Source organism: Phodopus roborovskii, unplaced genomic scaffold, assembly GCF_943737965.1.
Source record: "Phodopus roborovskii unplaced genomic scaffold, PHOROB, whole genome shotgun sequence".
NCBI lineage: Eukaryota > Metazoa > Chordata > Mammalia > Rodentia > Cricetidae > Phodopus > Phodopus roborovskii.
In genome coordinates, this window is record NW_026126413.1 from 8,312,478 (window position 1) to 8,330,654 (window position 18,177).

The 18,177-nt window shown below is 44.4% G+C and overlaps 1 protein-coding gene across 8 annotated transcripts in view; it reads right to left on the reverse strand.

Annotated features, from left to right (window-relative positions):
• Pde8b (phosphodiesterase 8B) overlaps positions 1 to 18,177 on the reverse strand; it is a 196,819-nt gene that overhangs the window by 165,495 nt on the left and 13,147 nt on the right. For 6 of the 8 annotated variants that reach the window (XM_051183000.1, XM_051182996.1, XM_051182994.1 and 3 more), the window contains exon 1: positions 3,456 to 4,097. The exons of the other annotated variants lie outside the window; for them this stretch is intronic. In XM_051183000.1, coding sequence (XP_051038957.1) covers positions 3,456 to 3,794 — 339 coding nt within the window. In that variant the 5' untranslated portion in view covers positions 3,795 to 4,097. Of the gene's footprint in view, positions 1 to 3,455; positions 4,098 to 18,177 lie in introns of those variants that run through there. 8 annotated transcript variants of the gene reach the window in all.

The following is an 18,177-nucleotide window of genomic DNA, read 5'->3' on the forward strand; positions in this document are numbered from 1 at the left end:
CTCTTTAAAAATCACAAACAAAAAACCTGAAACTTCAAGTTCTCAGGTTCCTCTCCCAAGACCTACTAAATCCGACACCTCAGGGCAGGGTCCAGACCAACTGTGCACTTTAACAAGCTCTCCAGGTGACTCTGGCTTGGGAATCAGGACTAGAAAGAGAAGAACTACTATAAAAAGTAGCTCTAATCCCTTCTCCCTAGTAAAGTCTCATTATTTACTACCAGGTCACATAAGCATTTATTTTCCTTTAAGTAGAGTCAATTTAACATTGTCCTCACTGACTCTAGAAAGCCAGAGAACAATGTTGTGGAAGTCATCAATAATGGGTTTAAACACACCCCTTTTGGAAGAGATTTGGCCTCCTACGCTTTTTGTTCACTAAGTATTAGGGACGATCTCTAATTCCCAGTGGAGGTTGTCACTTTCCTCTGAAGGAATAAATGAGCACGATGAAGGGAGTGGTAAAGGGAAGGTGGTGACGGTGCTAGCCATCAGCACAGACGACACCAACTGGATCTACATCTGTATCCACAGTACAGCTCACCTATGCTGAGGACGGAGAAAGATGAGCACATCAGTAAAGACTGCGAGGACTGGCTGCTCAGTCCTGGATGCTCCAAGTGGCAACAGCTGGTATGGGGAAAGACTGGTAAGAATTTCTAGTTCCTCCCCAAGAGAAATTCGATCGTCTCCTCCAAGGATCTCTGAACAAGAATTAGAGAACTGGCACACGCCAGGAGTGAGCATCCTGCAGGAGTCTCCTGTGAGAGTACTATTTTAAAAAGGCAAGCAAGAGAGAGACAAATTGCTAGGAAGTTGCATTTTTACAGCAATTGGGAGACAAACTCCTTACCAGAAATGGAAACTCATGTGATATTGTTGCACTGCATATGAATTATTAATGTTTATAATCTTTTTTGCCAATTAGGTATTCAAGAAGGTTCCTGTTGACATCATGTTTGACATCATAATGCTTCATCATTCTAAAAGCTTAATGAAATAAATGATTGCTAGAAAAAGAAAGAGATCAAACACACATCTTTTTTTTTTTTTTTTTTTTTTTTGCACTCAGGGGAATACCAGAAGCCAACTAGATAATAAAGATAGTGTTTATAATTGATGTAAAAAGAGGGAGGAAAAAAACTATTGAAACCCACTGCTGCTGGAAATAGGACCAAATGGCAAAGACTTTCTTTTTCTACCCAAGCAGTCAGAAAGGAGGAGGAGCCACATGGTTGCCAACTATCACACACTCATAGGGGTTGGGGGGGGGAATCTCATTCTAAAAAGGAAAAGGAAAATTTTTGACAGAATCATCTCATCCATGTAAGGGCACAGAACATGTGACTTTTTAGACTGCAAAAGACTGCAGAATATTAGCCGGAGGCTAAAGGGTACTATTAAATATTTGGTGGTAATTCTGTGAGAACTTGTTCTACAGCATTTGCATAAATATACCTGCTCTAATTTCAAATGTATAATTTCTGAGGCTTGTGCAATGCAAATTCATGTTGAATCACTGAAGTAACACCCCTCTTCCCAGCATTCCTAGCAATGGCTTGGAATAAATTAAGCTCTTATTTGGCCATCTTAATGATAGTAAAGTGAGTTAAATTCCTTCCCAGGTCAAGCCTTTTAACACTCAAGCCAAGTAGCATGAGATTTATTTGAGTTTATAGTAATGCTAATAATCAGGGCTCATTTTCTCCATCAGCTTTCAGTCCATTTGCTTTCCTAGGTAGCCTCTTGAGGAAAGCACTAAGACACAGAAAAATGGTCTCATTCATATTCTTTTTCTTTCACTAAACAAACACCAAGTAGCCAGAGTTGCCAGGTACTAAAAATGAGTTCCTTGCTACTATGAAAGGCAAAAATACATAAGTTTCTCTTGAGCAACCAAAACAAAATACCACAGAGTTCATGAGCAGTCACTGCTCTCAAGTACTGCCTCAGGCCTTCAAATTCCCTTTTAAAACCCCAAGTTAAGGATGTTGCTAAAAATAACTTTTTCAACACCTTTAAATTTTTTCTCATGCTAACTTTATGTTAGTGCTGGCAGGAGACCCAGAAAGCAACAAACGAAAGCAAATTTGGTCCACACATGCCTCTGTAAGAAAATATATATATATATATATATATATATATATATATATATATATATATATATATTAGAGAGAGAGATGTGTATATATAGATAGATATAGACATAGAAGATATAAATTCCAGGTCTCTACTCTTTAGATAGACTGTTAATATCAAAAGTAGGTAAAGAAACTTATTCCTGGCACATAGCAGCTATATATTAAATGGTAGGTTTATAAAGAGATTGCATTTGACAAAAAATGAAATTTGTCCCTCCCTCCCTTTCCTCCAGTGTGGGTGCACTTCATCCAGGGACGATGCGGAGCCTCCTCACACTGGGCCAACTGTTGAGCATATTTTTAACTACTAGATATACAATTGTGCCTTTGTCAAGGAATCATGGAATGGTCCCTGGTAATCTACTGACTACATAAGAGCTGTGTCTATCTAACATTAAGAGTTTAGAGGCGTGATTTTTCTCCTGTGCACAATGAGATGTGGCATTGCTCTTCGATTTGCTATAAAGCGATTACATCTGACACAATGAATCCCTCTTGGATGTAAAAGTACTTTGAAAACATATAGATGGGCACTGTTGGAATAAATTTTCATTAAGAACTATCTGGAGACTGCTTTAACCTTTCTACACCCTCACGATCTTATCCCCCCATCCCCCTGGGCAATGCGTGTACAGAACCACCATCCTGAGGTAGCTGCCCTGAACTGACAACCACATCCCTCTGCAGTGGCTCTGCTGATATTCCAAACTCTGGCTGGGTTATCTCAATTTTGTCCAGGATACAGTCATCCCAGAGAAACACTATAGTGACAACAGGTTCCTCTTGGCTCTCGCCTAGTCCCTTTCTATAGCTCTTCAAATATATAAACAGCCTATTCATTCACAAATCCCTGCACCGGGCCGCTGCGCTGAGAACTCCATCCAGCCTAGCTGACTTGCAGGTGAAAATCTGAACCCGAGGCGCTCTAACATCCTGGTGCTTAGTCTGCACCACATGCAGATCCAGCTCAGCGCTCGGATTTCATTCAGAGAAACTCGCATGCTCTTGGTGATGCATACCCATCCCTCCAGCTACATCCATTGGACCACAGGCTGCCCTCCCTCAGCAAGAAACAGGCCGCCCCAACTGCTTTCATCTGCGCTGTACTCCACCTGTCCCCACCCCAGGACCAGCTAGGGTTGGTCCCAGGCACCCTCCAGAATCTTTTTCTCCCCAATTCCCTGGGCCTTTCCCACCCACAAATATGGAAAGTAAACTCCTCATCAGCAACACTGTCCCCCAATCGATCGCCCAACTCCGCCACGAGCCCCCTACCCGGTGCTGACCCCTAGCCCCACAACAGCTCGCGTTTACCTTGACACTGGTGTAGCTGGTCTGGGTCTCGGCCTCAGCGCCGCTGCAGCAGTGTCGCCTCCGGCCCCGGCAGGTGGTCACAGCTGGCCCCGAGGACCCCGTGCTACTGCCACTGCCCAGCTCAGCCCGGGACCTACGGACTCGGACAGCGCCCGGGGGTCCCACCGCGCGGCTCGGGGGCATGGCGTCGGCGGCGTCGGTCTGCACGAAGAGGCCGTGCAGGGGCGCCGTGGGGCCCTGCGACAGGCTGCTGGTCTGGCGGGGCGAGTTGGACTCATCTGAGTCCCGGCAGTATATCACGCCGCTCTGTGAGACATGGATGCTGGGGGCGCAGCCCATCCCTCAGCCGGGATCCCCAGCGCGCGCCCGCCCGCGCCCCCGGGCCACCCAGACTCGGAGCTCCCGCGGCCACCTGCAGTGAGGGGGCGGGCGCGGTGACGGTGGCGTCGCCCAGACTGCGCGCCCCCCAGCCTGGGTGGCTACCGCTCGGTCGGGCTCGCTTCCGTGCCCCCTGGCAAGCGTCCGGGGCAGCACGCGTCACCCCAACTTTCCCTCCCGGGCCATCTTCCTCCTGGAGAGGCAGAGCGCGCACACACGGCCCGCGCGCCCCGGCGGCCGCCACCCTCCCCGCCGCAGCGCCCCAAACGCGCGCCCCGCGCCTCCGCCCTCCGCTCCGCCCGCGCCTCGGCCCGCACCGCCCAGCTCCCCACGCCCGGGCTGGGGCACCCACCCGCCTGCCCGCCGGCTCTGTCTTCCCCACTTTCAGTCTCTGCACGTCGTCCCCTTCCTGTCTCGGTCCTCCTCAGGGTCCCCAAGGGCCACCCCACTGCACTCTGCTCCCTGTCTCGCAGTGCCTGGCACTGTGCCTTAGAGCCTTCCCCAGCTCCTGTTTGCCCAGGGCCTTGTCCCTTCGGGGACCCCATGTCTACATGTCCCCCTAGTGCCCCAACCACTCTCCCCCTAGTCTGCACAAGCTCCCTGCCAGGCCCAGAATGGCTGGGTAGACCTTTGGGGTCAGTCTCAAAAACACATTTTCAGCCCTATCCCTGACTTGTCAAATATATGGGAACATGAAGCTTCGGCCCACCAAGCCCATTGATTGGCTTGCCAACACAACTTGAGCAGTTAAAGAGACCCAATTCTTGAATAGTTGTATCTTCTTTCACTTCAATCCCACCAGGGCCCCCCTGGCCCACATACTAATCCTAGGATTCAGCTGGGTGGTGGCCCAGCCTACAGAAAAAAAGTCTGCATATCCTCAGAAGTTCATGCCAAGAGATGGGCTGTCCCATTGGGGAATACATCCTCATTTCCGTGAAAGAGCCAAGAAAAGGACAGAAAGCTGTCTGCATGTGGTTTTTGTTGTTGTTCAGTTGTTTGTTTTGTTATTTGTGTTCTGTCGGGGATTCTTTGTTTTTGTTGTTTGTATTCTGATTTCTCCCCTAGTTCTCAGCTGTTCTCTGGGTGTCACTAAAGGTTCACCCTGACTTCTACCTCACCCAGCCTTACACTGTTCTTCCACCCCGGATTGGGCAATCCAAAATGGCTGCCTTCAGTCCCCTCAGAGAGGTTCACACTGGTTGAACCCCACCGCAGAGGAGAAGAATGTTTTTAGAAGCAACTAAGCATGCAACTGTCTAGTGGAAATCCGTGATGCAGCCTCCCGGCACCACTTGCCCACTTACTCATGGGCCCCTTTAGTAATCTTGGCCACAACCAGAGTGGCACATGGGGGACAGTGAAATGGCCTGAGCAAGGACTTCATCTAGACTTCTGCAAGGACAAACTTCAATGCAAAATACAAAGACGTATCCAGTTCAAAACATCCTTTCCCTCATACCATCAACTTTTAGAGCGAATGTCTACTCCCTGTCAAAGAGAAACCAGATAAGACGGCACTCCGTATCTGAAGTTTAAGCCCAGTATGGTAGTTCACACCTACAAGTCTACAAATTGGGAGGCTGAGGCAAGAGGATTCCACATAAGGTCAAGGCAGTCTGATGAGCTCTATGAGCTCTAGGCCAGTTGCTCTACAGCAACAAAAAGAAGCACCACCATATGCCATGTTCACATCGGGAGTCAACCTTATTCTACTTTTGCTTTGCATCTCAGTTTAGCTGTCACTCTTTTCATTTTAATGGCATAATAATAATAATAATAATAATAATAATAATAATAATAATAATAAAGCAAAAGTCCTCCAGTTATTTTGGGGAAAATCTGATGTGTTTTCTAATGGGCAGGGAAATAGCTAAGAGATTTCCCAGTGGCCTGAGCTCCCTAGCAACTTTGAGGTAGTGTTTGGCAAGTAATTAATTTAATTAGGTGTCTTGAAAGAAACATGTGGAAAGTGACAGAAAGGTAAGTGACTTCTGAACTGAGGGAGAAACTGACCTAGCCTTAGGCATCCTGCAAGGATGATTCTGATGCTCGAATGATGCTTCAGAGAGGTTCTGAGGTGAGGCTGCAAAGAGGGACCAGGATGCATCCATGTAGACCAGTCATTCATACCAACTATGTCAGTGACCTTGGACAAGGCACCCCCCAACACACACCCCTTACAAAAGGGCAATAGAACCTAGGTTTCCTGCTGGCAGCATTCCCAGCAGCTGGGGGAGTAAGTCAGAGCCCTTCTTTCCTGACATCACCGCTTCCCCACAGTTCCCCTGCACATTGATGGGACACCATACAGAGAAGAATGCCACATTACAGGGAGACAGTCATTCCTTAAAGCTAAATCTGATCACTACCATCTGTAACATCTTCCCCTCCCTCCCTCCCTCCCTCCCTCCCTCCCTCCCTCCCTCCCTTCCTTCCTTCCTTCCTTTTCTTCCTTCCTTTCTTTCTTTCGGGCCACTAACCAGCTCCCCAATCAAGACATGGATACTTACTATTAATTTTGAATGCTTGGCCTAGTTTAGACATGTTTCTGTCCAGCTCTCTTAACTCAAATTCACCTGTTTCTCTTATCTACCATTTGCCTTGGAGATTTGTACCTTCTTCCTCTCTTTCTGTATATCTTTATGGCTTCTCTGTGTCTGGCTGGGTGTCTGGCTGGCATCTATCTGCATGGCTTCTTGTCTTGGGTGTATTCCCTTTCTCTCCTCCTCCCATTCTTCTCCATTTTTTGTTTCTCTCTTCCCAAGCCTAGATTTCTTCTCCCATTTATTCTATATGCCTGTTAGTGATGGGGGATATCCTTTTGTATGCTGTGAATATAATGTTTCTGTTATTGGTTGATGAATAAAGCTGTTTTGGCCAATGGACAGGCAGGGTGTAGCCAGGCAGGAAGTATAGGCAAGGCTACTGGACTAGGAGAGAGCTAGCCAGTAAGAAGCCTAAGCCATTGGCCAAACAGTTTATAATTAATATAAGCCTCTGTGGGTTTATTTGGAACTAAACCACTGAGGGACCAGGTGGGACAGAAACCTCCCTAGGCATGCCAGCCCCGCCTATCCCTTCTCCTGCCCTGCTATTGGCCATTCAGCTTTTTATTAGGCCAGTCAGGTATCTTAGGCAGTCAAGGGGAAACAAATGAAACACATCTTTACATAAACAAATGCAGCATAACCAAAAGTAACACACCTTTACACAGTTAAAGTAATATTCTGCAGCATAACCAAATGTAGCATATCTTTGCCTGGTTAAAATAATATTCTACAATAATCATTTGCCTTCCATCTAATGGATCACTCAGGGATGAGCAAACAAAGGCCAAGTTATATTACAAGACCCCCCCCCAAAATCTCCATCCCAGCTCCTGGTGTAATGTTAATTATTCCTCAGGTACTTCATATACACCCATCACCCATCTCCATCATCATCCTTCATGAAACTGAGCATTACTTCTCATGCCACCCATGTTCAGAGTTTTCTCAAGGAATCGCTCAATGAAACTACCCATTGAAAAGAAAAGTGCCTGTGATACTTTGGGAGGCTAAACTGTGATAAAAACACAGATTATACCCTGTCTTCTGGTAGAGAGCATTAGGAGATGAATCATGACGGCACAGACATCCAGAAACAAATTTAGGTTGAACTTACACATTGTAAAAGATGAGTAAGCCTCGAGAGGGATGACCTCAATGTAGCTAGTGAATAGGACCTTTGGTTGAATGTGACTCCTCCATGGGACAGGAGTCAGAGGGAAAAGTACTTTAGGTATCCATGTACATCCTATCTCCAAAGCAGCCAGCAACCCAGACACAACTTCCACTTCCAATTCTGGCTTGGTGAAAAAAAAATACACACACACACACACACACACACACACACACACACACACACATATGTCTCTACAATCTCCAAGTGTTCTCAGAGGGGATGTATGACCTGCCCCCATGACAGGGACAGACCTAATCTGATGGCTGAAACTTATGGGAGAATCTAAACAGATAAGACATAAGCTGAATCATATCCCCAGCTGACTTCTAAAACCTCAACACTGACCTCAGGAAGTGATTTCTGAACTGATTCCCCTGCAAGGACACAGGGCAACCCAGGGCAACAACAGTGTCTGCATGCTCAGACACTGCAGCTATCATTCGGGCCCAAGTTGTAAAATAAGGTCAAGAAAACCCAACATTATAAAAAGAAATTAATTAAAGTGAGAAAATTTTAGCAGCAATGTTCAGAAACAAGTCTAAAGAAAGCTAACATAATTTTTTTTTAAAAAAAAATGTACTTAAAAAGAAAGCAGAAATTTAACTCATGTTCAAGGTCAGCTGAGTGGCTTTTATATTTTATAATGATATTAAGTAAGAGCTTGCTGCAGGGTTAATGCCCAGAGCACTGCAAGATCCTGAAGAATTAAGGCCCATTCCACTTCTAAGATGGAATGAATCTCCCAGAATTCCTCTCAAGGAGCAGAAAATGTGATTAATACATTTTGAGTCATTTTTAACCACAAAGGTTAAAACAACCACAGCTATCTAATTGATCTTTAGATAACCAAACATTTAATCAACCTATCAACCATACAGAACTTCTGGGTTCAGACAATGTTCCTCATGGCAGAGCCTTGGAAACCTAAATACCTGACAGGTCAAACGACACCATTTATTAGGCAACCCAGCCAGGCAGAAGGTTCACTGAACTCAAAAGGGTCACTCTGAAACTCGACTCTGTGTAACCTTGTGAAAGTCATTTAACCTCTGAGCTACAATTTCCTGCAAAACCTCTGACCTCTCGAAATCACTGACATTTGGGATGCTAAGAACGTCTCATCTTCTTATGAAATGATTTTTAATTTAAAATCGTGGGCTTTTCTTCTTTAAGCTGAAAGAAGAGTCACAAGCCTGAGGGCACATCAGAATCACCCAGAAGAATTTATCAGAAATACAATAATTTCCCATTGCAAGTGTTCAGGGCTGATCCAGCACCTGCCGTTTCTAAGAAAGCAAATCTAGTGTAGCTGTCCTCAGTCTGCTTTGCAGACCATACAAGGCAAATGGCTGAAGTCTTTACAAGTGCCTACAATGCCCACACAATGAGGCTGCTCCCCATTTCAGGCTGAGCTTTCTACCCTCACTCTTTCTGCTCCAACTAAAGTTGGTTAGACAGACATTGCAGAAGAAAGAGCCAAAACACATGGTAGCTTGAGGCTGGTGAGCTCAGAGCTTTCTAGAGCAGGATACCAGACCCCTAAACCAGTAAAGACATAGGACACTCCACATCAGCGAGCCCAACATGGCTGATGTGGATGGCTACAAAGTGTTCTGTGATAATACCATCTCTGTAACCTTCAAAAGTGCCTGTCCCATCAAGTATCTGATGCCACATTTAGAGACTCTTATGAATACAAAAAGGAAGTAAGCCGTGCTGGGGGGGGGGGGATTCGTACTCATTCCTAGAGTCCCCTGCCACCTTCTCAATGCAACTCATGATAATCTACCCCTCCATCAATTTGGCGTGAAAGTCACCATCCAAAACACCACAATGCCACTCTTTTACTGTACTAACCCTTTGAGTTGTACCTTTGCAAAATTTTGTAAAAATTTTCTTCCAGTTCCTAATGTATCTTCTCTTCCAAGTCTTTCTTTGATGGAGATAAGAACCTGGAAACACTGGGCAGAGGTCTCAACTGGCCGTCCTCCCTCCTAACACACCCAGCCAGGCTTCATACTGTTTCCCCAGAGAAGCTAGTACCCATTTGTGTCCTGTCCTCTCTGCCAGTCATGCACTCATCTCCATATTTGCATGACTAACCTCCACCCTTCCTTAAGTCTCTCAGGAAATGTCCCCTACTCCATGTTTTCTATCCTCAACCCCTATTTAAACCTTCAGTCGACATTTACCCACAGTCACTGTGACCATCCTGAATCCCTTTGGCCTGAAATTTTTCTTGTTTCATAGCATGTCACCTTTCATTTTACTATATAATTAGCTCATTTGTAATATTTACCACCCGTCTTCTCTCACTAAAATCCAGGTTCTCCATAGGCAGGGTTTTTTTCTAGTTTCTTATTTATTTTTTTGGAACTCCTACACTTGTTGTATCAGTGCCTAACATACAGCTGGACACACAAATATTTGTTCAGTGAAGAATGAGTTAAGCTTTATGCCTTCTGATCTCTTAAACTGTCACAGCTCAAAATTAAAGGAGTTATTGTTTTAAGTAAGAAACTTCATGTTCTGTGACTTTAGTTTTTAAAGTCAATGAAAGCATTTAACTTGAAAAATTCTTCTTTTAGAAATACAAATCATCTGTATAGATTTTTATCTCAGTGCTATTTATAGTAATGAAGTGTGAAAAAATCCATACATCAAACACTTAAGGAGTAACTGTACTACTGTGTCTGACTATCACTATTTCAGTATGTTTAAATGAAAATTAGATTTAAAAGCAATACAATATACATATCTCAGTTACAAATATGGAAAAATATACTTATTACTGAGGTTCGTAAGTTAATGTCAAATGTGATCTAAAATTGCATTAAGATAATCTAATGAGTTAATGTCATGTTACCTAATTGTCTTCTAAAAAAAAAATGAGAATTTATCTTCTTAGGGCTTTCATTAGTAATTGTTTTCCATCACATAAGGAGAAAGAATGCAAGAACTAAGACATAGAGATGGAGAAATGAATGGATACACACTTATAGGGGAAACACAGAACCACAAATACCCAGAGTGAGAGACAAAGAAAGACTTACATAGACATGTTTAGGTGGAATAATCCTAGCTGGTGCATTTATAGATGCAGCCTTGCAAAGAGAAAGAAAAAAATAAGTTGTATTTTTAATTATACTTGCATCATTTTTTAGATTTTTTTTTTTTTTTTTTTTTGCCAAAGACCATACGAAATTAAGGAAAGGATTTGGCCCATAGGATAGATCTTTCTTGCCAGTTGTAGAAAACGAAAACCGAGATGATGTAGGAAGAAAATCAGCTAACATTTCTGACTTCCTTAGGTCAAAACAAGCAAACCTGCAGGGCACGGAGTCCTGGGCCCTGCTCTGTGTGGTACAAAAGTGACCTGCTCTTCCCAGTCACAAGAAAACCACAGGGAAGGACTGGACCAGCTCCCAGGAAGAATTCTAGAATCCCTTAGCTCTTTCTTTTCAGGTTCTCTTGGGCCCAAGCAATCTGGCTATATGAAGGATGGAACATTCATTTCCAAATGTCTTGTAAATAGATTTCACAGAAATGTCCAAGACATAAAAAGATATTTAAATGAAACGCAGGGTATAGCCCACTCCACAGAGGAGCTGCCAGAGTAGCCACGGATTTAGGACTTCCAAGACACAAAAATGCATGAGGTACAAGAGCAACAAAGTGGATGGTACCATCAGTTCTTTTCTGGTCACTAAGGTAACTGGGAAAGGCTTTGTAGAGAAAGACAAATGCGAGGTAAACCCTGACAAGGGCGACTTACCAATCAGAGGAAACCAGTGTGAACAAAGGCACAGAGGCTCATCTAACCTTGAAGGAGCTAGAGGCCATGAACGCATAGGACAGTGAGGCAGTGACTCCTGAGCTCTGTATGATGAACCCAAAGAGGAAGGAAACAGAGGATGGCAGATGCTGAGACTGCCTTCTATGTAGGAGTTGCTTCCTACAGAACCACTCTATGTGAAAATCTATACTGAGAAAACAAACCTATGGTCTAGCTAAAGATACTGTTTGCCAAGTGACTGGGTGATGGCTTTCATCCAACATGGCTCCTTAAATATTCATAAAGAGTCCTTGACTTTTTACGCTTTCTGAACCCAGGTACATATTTTTAATTCACATGAAAGTTTTTGGTATGTATAATATATAAAGCAAGGTACAATGCATATTTGTGTATGTGCAATGCACATGAGCATAAGATTTCCTATACCTCATGGGTAAGATTTAAAAGTCTGCTCAGATGTCCTAGTTCATTTTCTGTTGGTGTGTTAAACATCATGATCAAAACCATCTTGGAGAGGAAAGGGTTTATTTCCTCTTACCCATTCTAATCACTGCCAGGTCAGGGCAGGACCTCAAGACAGAAACCTGGAGATAGGATCTGAAGCAGAGACCATGGAGAAACACCACTTACTGGCTCACTCCCCATGGCTGGCTCTGGCTGCTTTCTGAGAACCACTCAGGACCACCTATTAGTGACAGTACCACCCACAGTGGGCTGGACCCTCCTACAGCAATCATTAATCAAGACAGTGTCCCATACGCTTGCCTACAGGCCTTACTGATGGAGGCATTTTCTCAATTGAGCTTCCTTCTTTCCAGATAACTCTAGCTTATATCAGGTTGACAAGAAAACTGATGAGTGCACCAGGTATTGTGGCTTCATCCCAGCCCTGGAGGAGGCTGAGGCAGGAGAGGTGGTATAAATTCAAGGCCAGCCAAGGCTACATAGTGAGTCCCAGGCCTACCATCCTGGGCTACAGAGTGAGACTTTGAAAACAAGCAAGCAGAAACAGCAAGCAAGCAAGCAGGTCCTGGTTTCTAAGTAAGCCCTCCCCTGCCAGGATGCACCATTTACTCCAAAACCAACCATCATCCATTCATCCAGTAAACACTTAACTGAGAACCTACTATGTATCAGATGCTAACTCCGCACCACAGAATAAGAAGGCAATAGTCAGGCACAATTTCCATAAATTTAGACCACTTGGGGTAGAAGATTAATAAGATAAGCAATAAATTCTCTGGGGGTGATGAAGGTATTTAGGAGCACTGAAATACGTTAAAGAGGTTTGGCATGCTGGGTACATGCCTAAAATCCCATCGTTTAGGCAAAGGCAAGAAAATTGCTGAAAATTCAAGGCTGCTTTGGCCTCCACAGTGAGCTTCAGACCGGCTAGAGCTATACAGTAAGACCCTGTCTATAAACAACTCAACGAATAAATAAAGTTGATGTGATGGATTCTGGGGTAGGGTTGTAGACATTTTCTCAGCAGAGAGGACATTTAGGCTACGGTTATCAGAGAACTTATCAAATATGATCTTCCTTCATTCCTTTTTTCGTCTTCCCATGTACATACAGAGGACACTGAGCGCCACACTACGCAGGACACCATGAGAGATATGAGGAAGTACATCTGACAGTCCAGGAAGGAACACAGATCTGTATATGTAAGTGTGTTCACACTTGTTACGAGATTTAAAAAAAAAAAAAAAATCCTAACTCAGAGAGGAAAGCCAGCTTGCATAGGAGAAACCTGAAGAAGTCACCAAGAAGGTAAGGGTGTGTTTCCTCAAAGAAAGGGTAGGATTTGAATAACTAGAAAAAGAGGGAATTACACCTGGAGGTGGGAACATTTGCTGAATACTTGAAGAAAAATGAAAAGAGGCGCTTTAAGTGCCTTGTGGTAGAGGGGCATAGGAACCATGCTTGTTGAAATCTGAGGGTTTTGCTGACCTGCCCCACCTCTCACTGACCCTGGGATAGCTGGACACTGCAGCAAGACAGCTAGCCCTGACCCCCATGGGAAAGCGCTCACTCACTTGCTCTCTCTCTCTCACACACACACACACAGAGAGAGAGAGAGAAAGAGAGAGAGAGAGAGAGGGTCCTATCCCTCACCAAGGGCAGTAGAGAGCTGGCCCCTGAAAGCATAGGCTTAGCTGGCTCTGAGGGGGTGATCCCAATGGCCTGGACCAATCAGCTCAGCTACCACCTAGACCCACATTCTGGGCCTTGGGTTGACCCAGTCTAACCTCTACCCCATCTATGACCTGCTGGAGTGTGAGAAGGGACTGGTCCTGTGAAAGATAGCCATAGAATCCCCATGACTAGGGCAACAGCAGGATATCGGGGAAGAGTTTCAAAAAGAGTCCAGGACTGATGATATGCCAGAGACCTTGAACCGGACCAATGACTCATTGCAATGAACATTTTATGTTTGGGGCTAATAGGATAAAAGGGTATACTGTGTGACCCACCACAGCTCCCATTACCACTAGGATGAACAAAGACATTTTGGAAAGATGAAGGAGTGGGGTGGGAATTTTTTTATACTTAATTTTGGTGGTTCTTTCGAGAGGCATACTGCAGGGGAGAGGGGCAGATGTGGAGGGACTGGGAAGTGAGTAGGATTAGGTTCATGATGTGGAATTTCCAAAGACTCAATAAAGAATTATGTTTTAAAAGAATACCTTATTATGAAACCACTAAACAGCACAAAGGGCTGCACACCAGACTTCTAAAACTTGTCATGGTGATGTTTGGTGTTATTTTGTGTTTCATGTGTTTATGTGTCTTAGTTGGTGTTAGTGTAGCTAACCAGTTACACTATTGTTACCAAGGAACCAAACGCCAGACCACAGAGCTTGACTACATTCTCGACATGAGAATCACTCTGGTTTTTAATAAAACTAAAGGGCTATTTGAACAAGATGAAAACTGCTGCATGTTCACTGGCTGGCCTGAAGGGAGCTGGGAGTGAGGTCAATGAGGAGTTAGACTAATCCAGACATGGGGTAGCAGAGATCTTTACAGACCAAATTGTGTCCTCCCAGATCCACGTGTCAAAATCCTACCGCAAGGTGATAATGACTGGATTCATTACCTTAAGGGGTAATAAGGTTAGAAGAGGCCAGAAAAGTAGGGGTCTAACCCACTAGGACTGCTGCCCTTTTAAGAAAAGAGACCCCCAGCACTGCTGGTGCACACTGAGAAAGGAGCCTGTCAGTTCATACAGGGATGGCACTGTCTAAGGCAAACAGCAGAGTCTGAATGTCAAATTCCCCATGCTTGTACTCTGACCTGGGAGTTCTAGACTCCTGATGTGTGAAAAAGTAAACTTCTATTGTGTAAACCCCCCAAACCGTGGCATCTTGTTGCAATAGTCTTAGCATACTGAGCTAATATAATAGTGTGGAAAGGGTGGATTTGTGAGACTAAAAATAAAGAGGAAAAGGAATTTGACAGCTCTTATTGTGACTAGATCCCTGGGATCTAGTGTCTGATTAGAAGAGGGGCCAAGGAGCCTATGTTCTCAGAAGCCACTGCAGAATTCCCAGCTGAGACCGCTAGGATAAAGCGCACAGGAGAACGGCAAGTACTCCCGTAAGAAGTGACACCTGCACACACAGTGGACGCTTCCTCTGCATCTGCAATTTTGTGGGGCCCAGAAGTTTGAGTCTAGAAACCACATAGTATCTACTCAACACCAGAGCTGACATTTGTCCCCAGAACAGGACTAGACGATGAGACAAGACATCAAGGAGGCCTTTTGTGTCTACTTCTGGGCCTAGAGAACTTAACACTAGGAAGGAGAAGCACTCAGCCCTGTTTTAAAGACCAGAAGAGGGCAGATAGACAGGCATGTAGCTCTCCAGGTACTCCTTGTCAACCAACAAGTGCATGGCCCATCCTTTCCCTGAGAGACTAAGAAAGACATCTCTTTGACAAGACTTCCTTGGGCTTCCCTACAAGCAGGCACACCCAGGGATGTTAGTTTCTTGCTTCCTGTTTGGATCACTAAGGTCAGCCTTGGAGACTTTCAATGCGAGAACTGCTTTTAAGCCCTTGGAATTTCACCTCATTACCAGTCCAGGGACCTCAAGGCTGCAGCTCAGCCCAGGGGCCTTGCATTATCACCTCCTGTGGATCCTGCATCTTAATCCTCTTTGGCGGCTGGGGGCAGCCATAGAAGCCTTCCTTCCAACAGGAAGTGTCTTCCTTTTGGAATTTAACATTTGCTCTGCTGCATGGCACTTCCGGTGTTAAATCACTAAATGTCTCCAAGGCAACAGGAGCTGGGGCATGACTGATAACTTCTTCATATCATGAACAGAAATAGATTAAGTCACATGGAAAAGAGCTTTCCGGGTTCTCCAAACCAGTGACAACCAAACTTTAGCAGACATCAGAGTGGGTGATCTGCTAAAACACAGATTGCAAGGCCAGAGAATGTGCCTTTCTGACCCCTTCCTGAGTGATAAGACTGCCGCTTACTCAAGGTCACATTTGAAAAATCACTTCTGTACTTAAAGTAAGAAAGATGTTACAAACAAAAGCAGTGGCTGTAGCAAAAATCCTCACTCACGATGTTAGACTTTCTAAAATACAACTTATGCTCAAAGCTGAAGCTTCCTTCCAGAGGATTCCTATAGAACAGTATAAACTGAAGGGTGAGAAGATGGTCGACTTGGGGTGTCTAAAACACCCTTCCTGATCTCTGGAAGTGTGTCTGAGGAGGACTGGGTTACTCACCCAGTCAAGGGCTGGAGAGGTGGCTCAGTGTTCAAGGACACTGGCTGAACTTCCAGAGAATCCCGATTCAATTCCCAGCAGCTCATGCCTGTCTGTAACTCCAGTTCCAGGGGATCTGACACCCTCACACAGACAAATGTGCAGGCAAAACACCAATGCACATAAAATAAAAAAAAATTACTCACAGAAGTCAACGTGGTATTAATATACACACATCAGTGCATCCCCAGTTTGGTTTCTTTTCTTTTCTTTTTTTCTTTTTTTTTTTTTTTTTTTTGGTTACTATAAATGATTCAAACCTAGGAAGACACTGTGTTTTAGGAACAATAAAGATTTTGTAAAAAGAAAAAAAAGGCCTGGGGGGATTGGGGAGAGGGGAGTAAATTTGGTCCAGTGTATAGACACAAAGCAGATAAAATTATTTTCATAGTTCTAGCCACCATGTGGGAACAGCTCATTAGCAACAGTTTTGAACTTGACATGCCTTATTTCTCTAGCTGTTCTTGTGCTTGTGTCTTTAGATATGCAAATTTGCAAATTTTCAACACCCCTAATCTGTTTACCATTGACCTGAGCTCCTACCTGGCATGGTTAATTGCTTGCTTTCTCTAAGCATTGAGTCACCCACTTTTAGAAACAAAACCCCATATAAGCCTTTAAGGAAGAAATATGGTCAGTGCCTTGTGCACAATGTATCTCTCACTGAGATGTCAAAGCCTTCACACTGTGAATCTACTCCTGTTTAAATCACCACTGTTACTATCTCCCCTTTCCAGGGAAGACATAAGCAACACCCACCTCTCCTCCTCAGGTACCAGTGACCAACCAAGGTGCAATTCCGTCACACTTTACCCTGGGGACCAACAAATTTACAGGACTTACTTATAGAACATACATGAGGGGTTTCTTATGGGAATGTGGGTGCTCCCCTGAAAAAGCTCATACCATACTAATGGCGGTAACAACTCTCCTGTAACTGCATAGATAAAGCTTACCGCCTCTAGTCTTCCCCAGTTTATGTATCGAGTCACTCCCTAAGGCCACTGTAGTTAGGACTGTGTTGCACACAACAGGTGGTAGAAGTCACAGGTGAAGGTCCTGTGAACTCACAGCAGTTGTGGCAGCATGCACAAGACCTATGCAAGCACAAACCAGACCAAATCTCAGCATGGACAGGGGAGCCAAGCATGAAATTGTGTCCCCAGCCTTGGCGCTACTGGCAATTATTAGCTGTTGGGAAAAGAGAGTGGATCTTTTTCTAAGAGTGTATAGGTATAGGCCCTGGTAAACGGCTCCAGTGAAGGGCCACTCATCCAAGAATACATAGACAATACAAACTAGTGTGATGTGGGGAGAGGGGGGAACAAAGATGGGCAGATAAGCAAGCAAGGGTGGGTCCAGGAAGAGTTTGGGGGAAGGAGGACGAATATGATCAAAATACACTTTATCAATTTAAAAAAAAATCTAATCAAAATTAAAAAAAAAAAAAACACCCTAAATTTGAGAGCTAAAACTACAAAATTCTTAAAAACCTGTAGCCTTCACATTAAGAAGGATCAGGAGTTCAAGGCCAGCCTGGTAAACTAACTATAGAAAATAATGAATGGAAGTACAGATGGCCTTTGTAGTCACACTAAGGGAAAGCGGTCAGACAAATGTCCATGTACCTGAGACATCCAGGCTGTCTAAGTTCTGACATATAAATCAGGAAGGTGCCAGGATTTGGCAAACTGGAGCATGGAGAATGGCTGCCCCAGAGACATGGGGCCTCCTCTCAGAGATTTGTTTCTCAAAGAGCTGGAACTGGGAAGATGGGGGCTGTGGTGGCACCGCGCTGCGAATTTACGTGTGCTTCATCTGACACTTTGAAATGGTGACTTTTAAACTGTGCAACTCACCACTTCACCAGAATAACAGAAAAACACACATCAGCATGGAATAAAGGCAGGGAGAGCCCCTGATAATTCCCTACATACGCTTTCTGGAGAAGAAGTCTCAATAAACCATTTATGAAAGACCCTGGGTTCAGTCCACTGCATCAAAAAGAAAGGAGACACTCAGTATCATTTC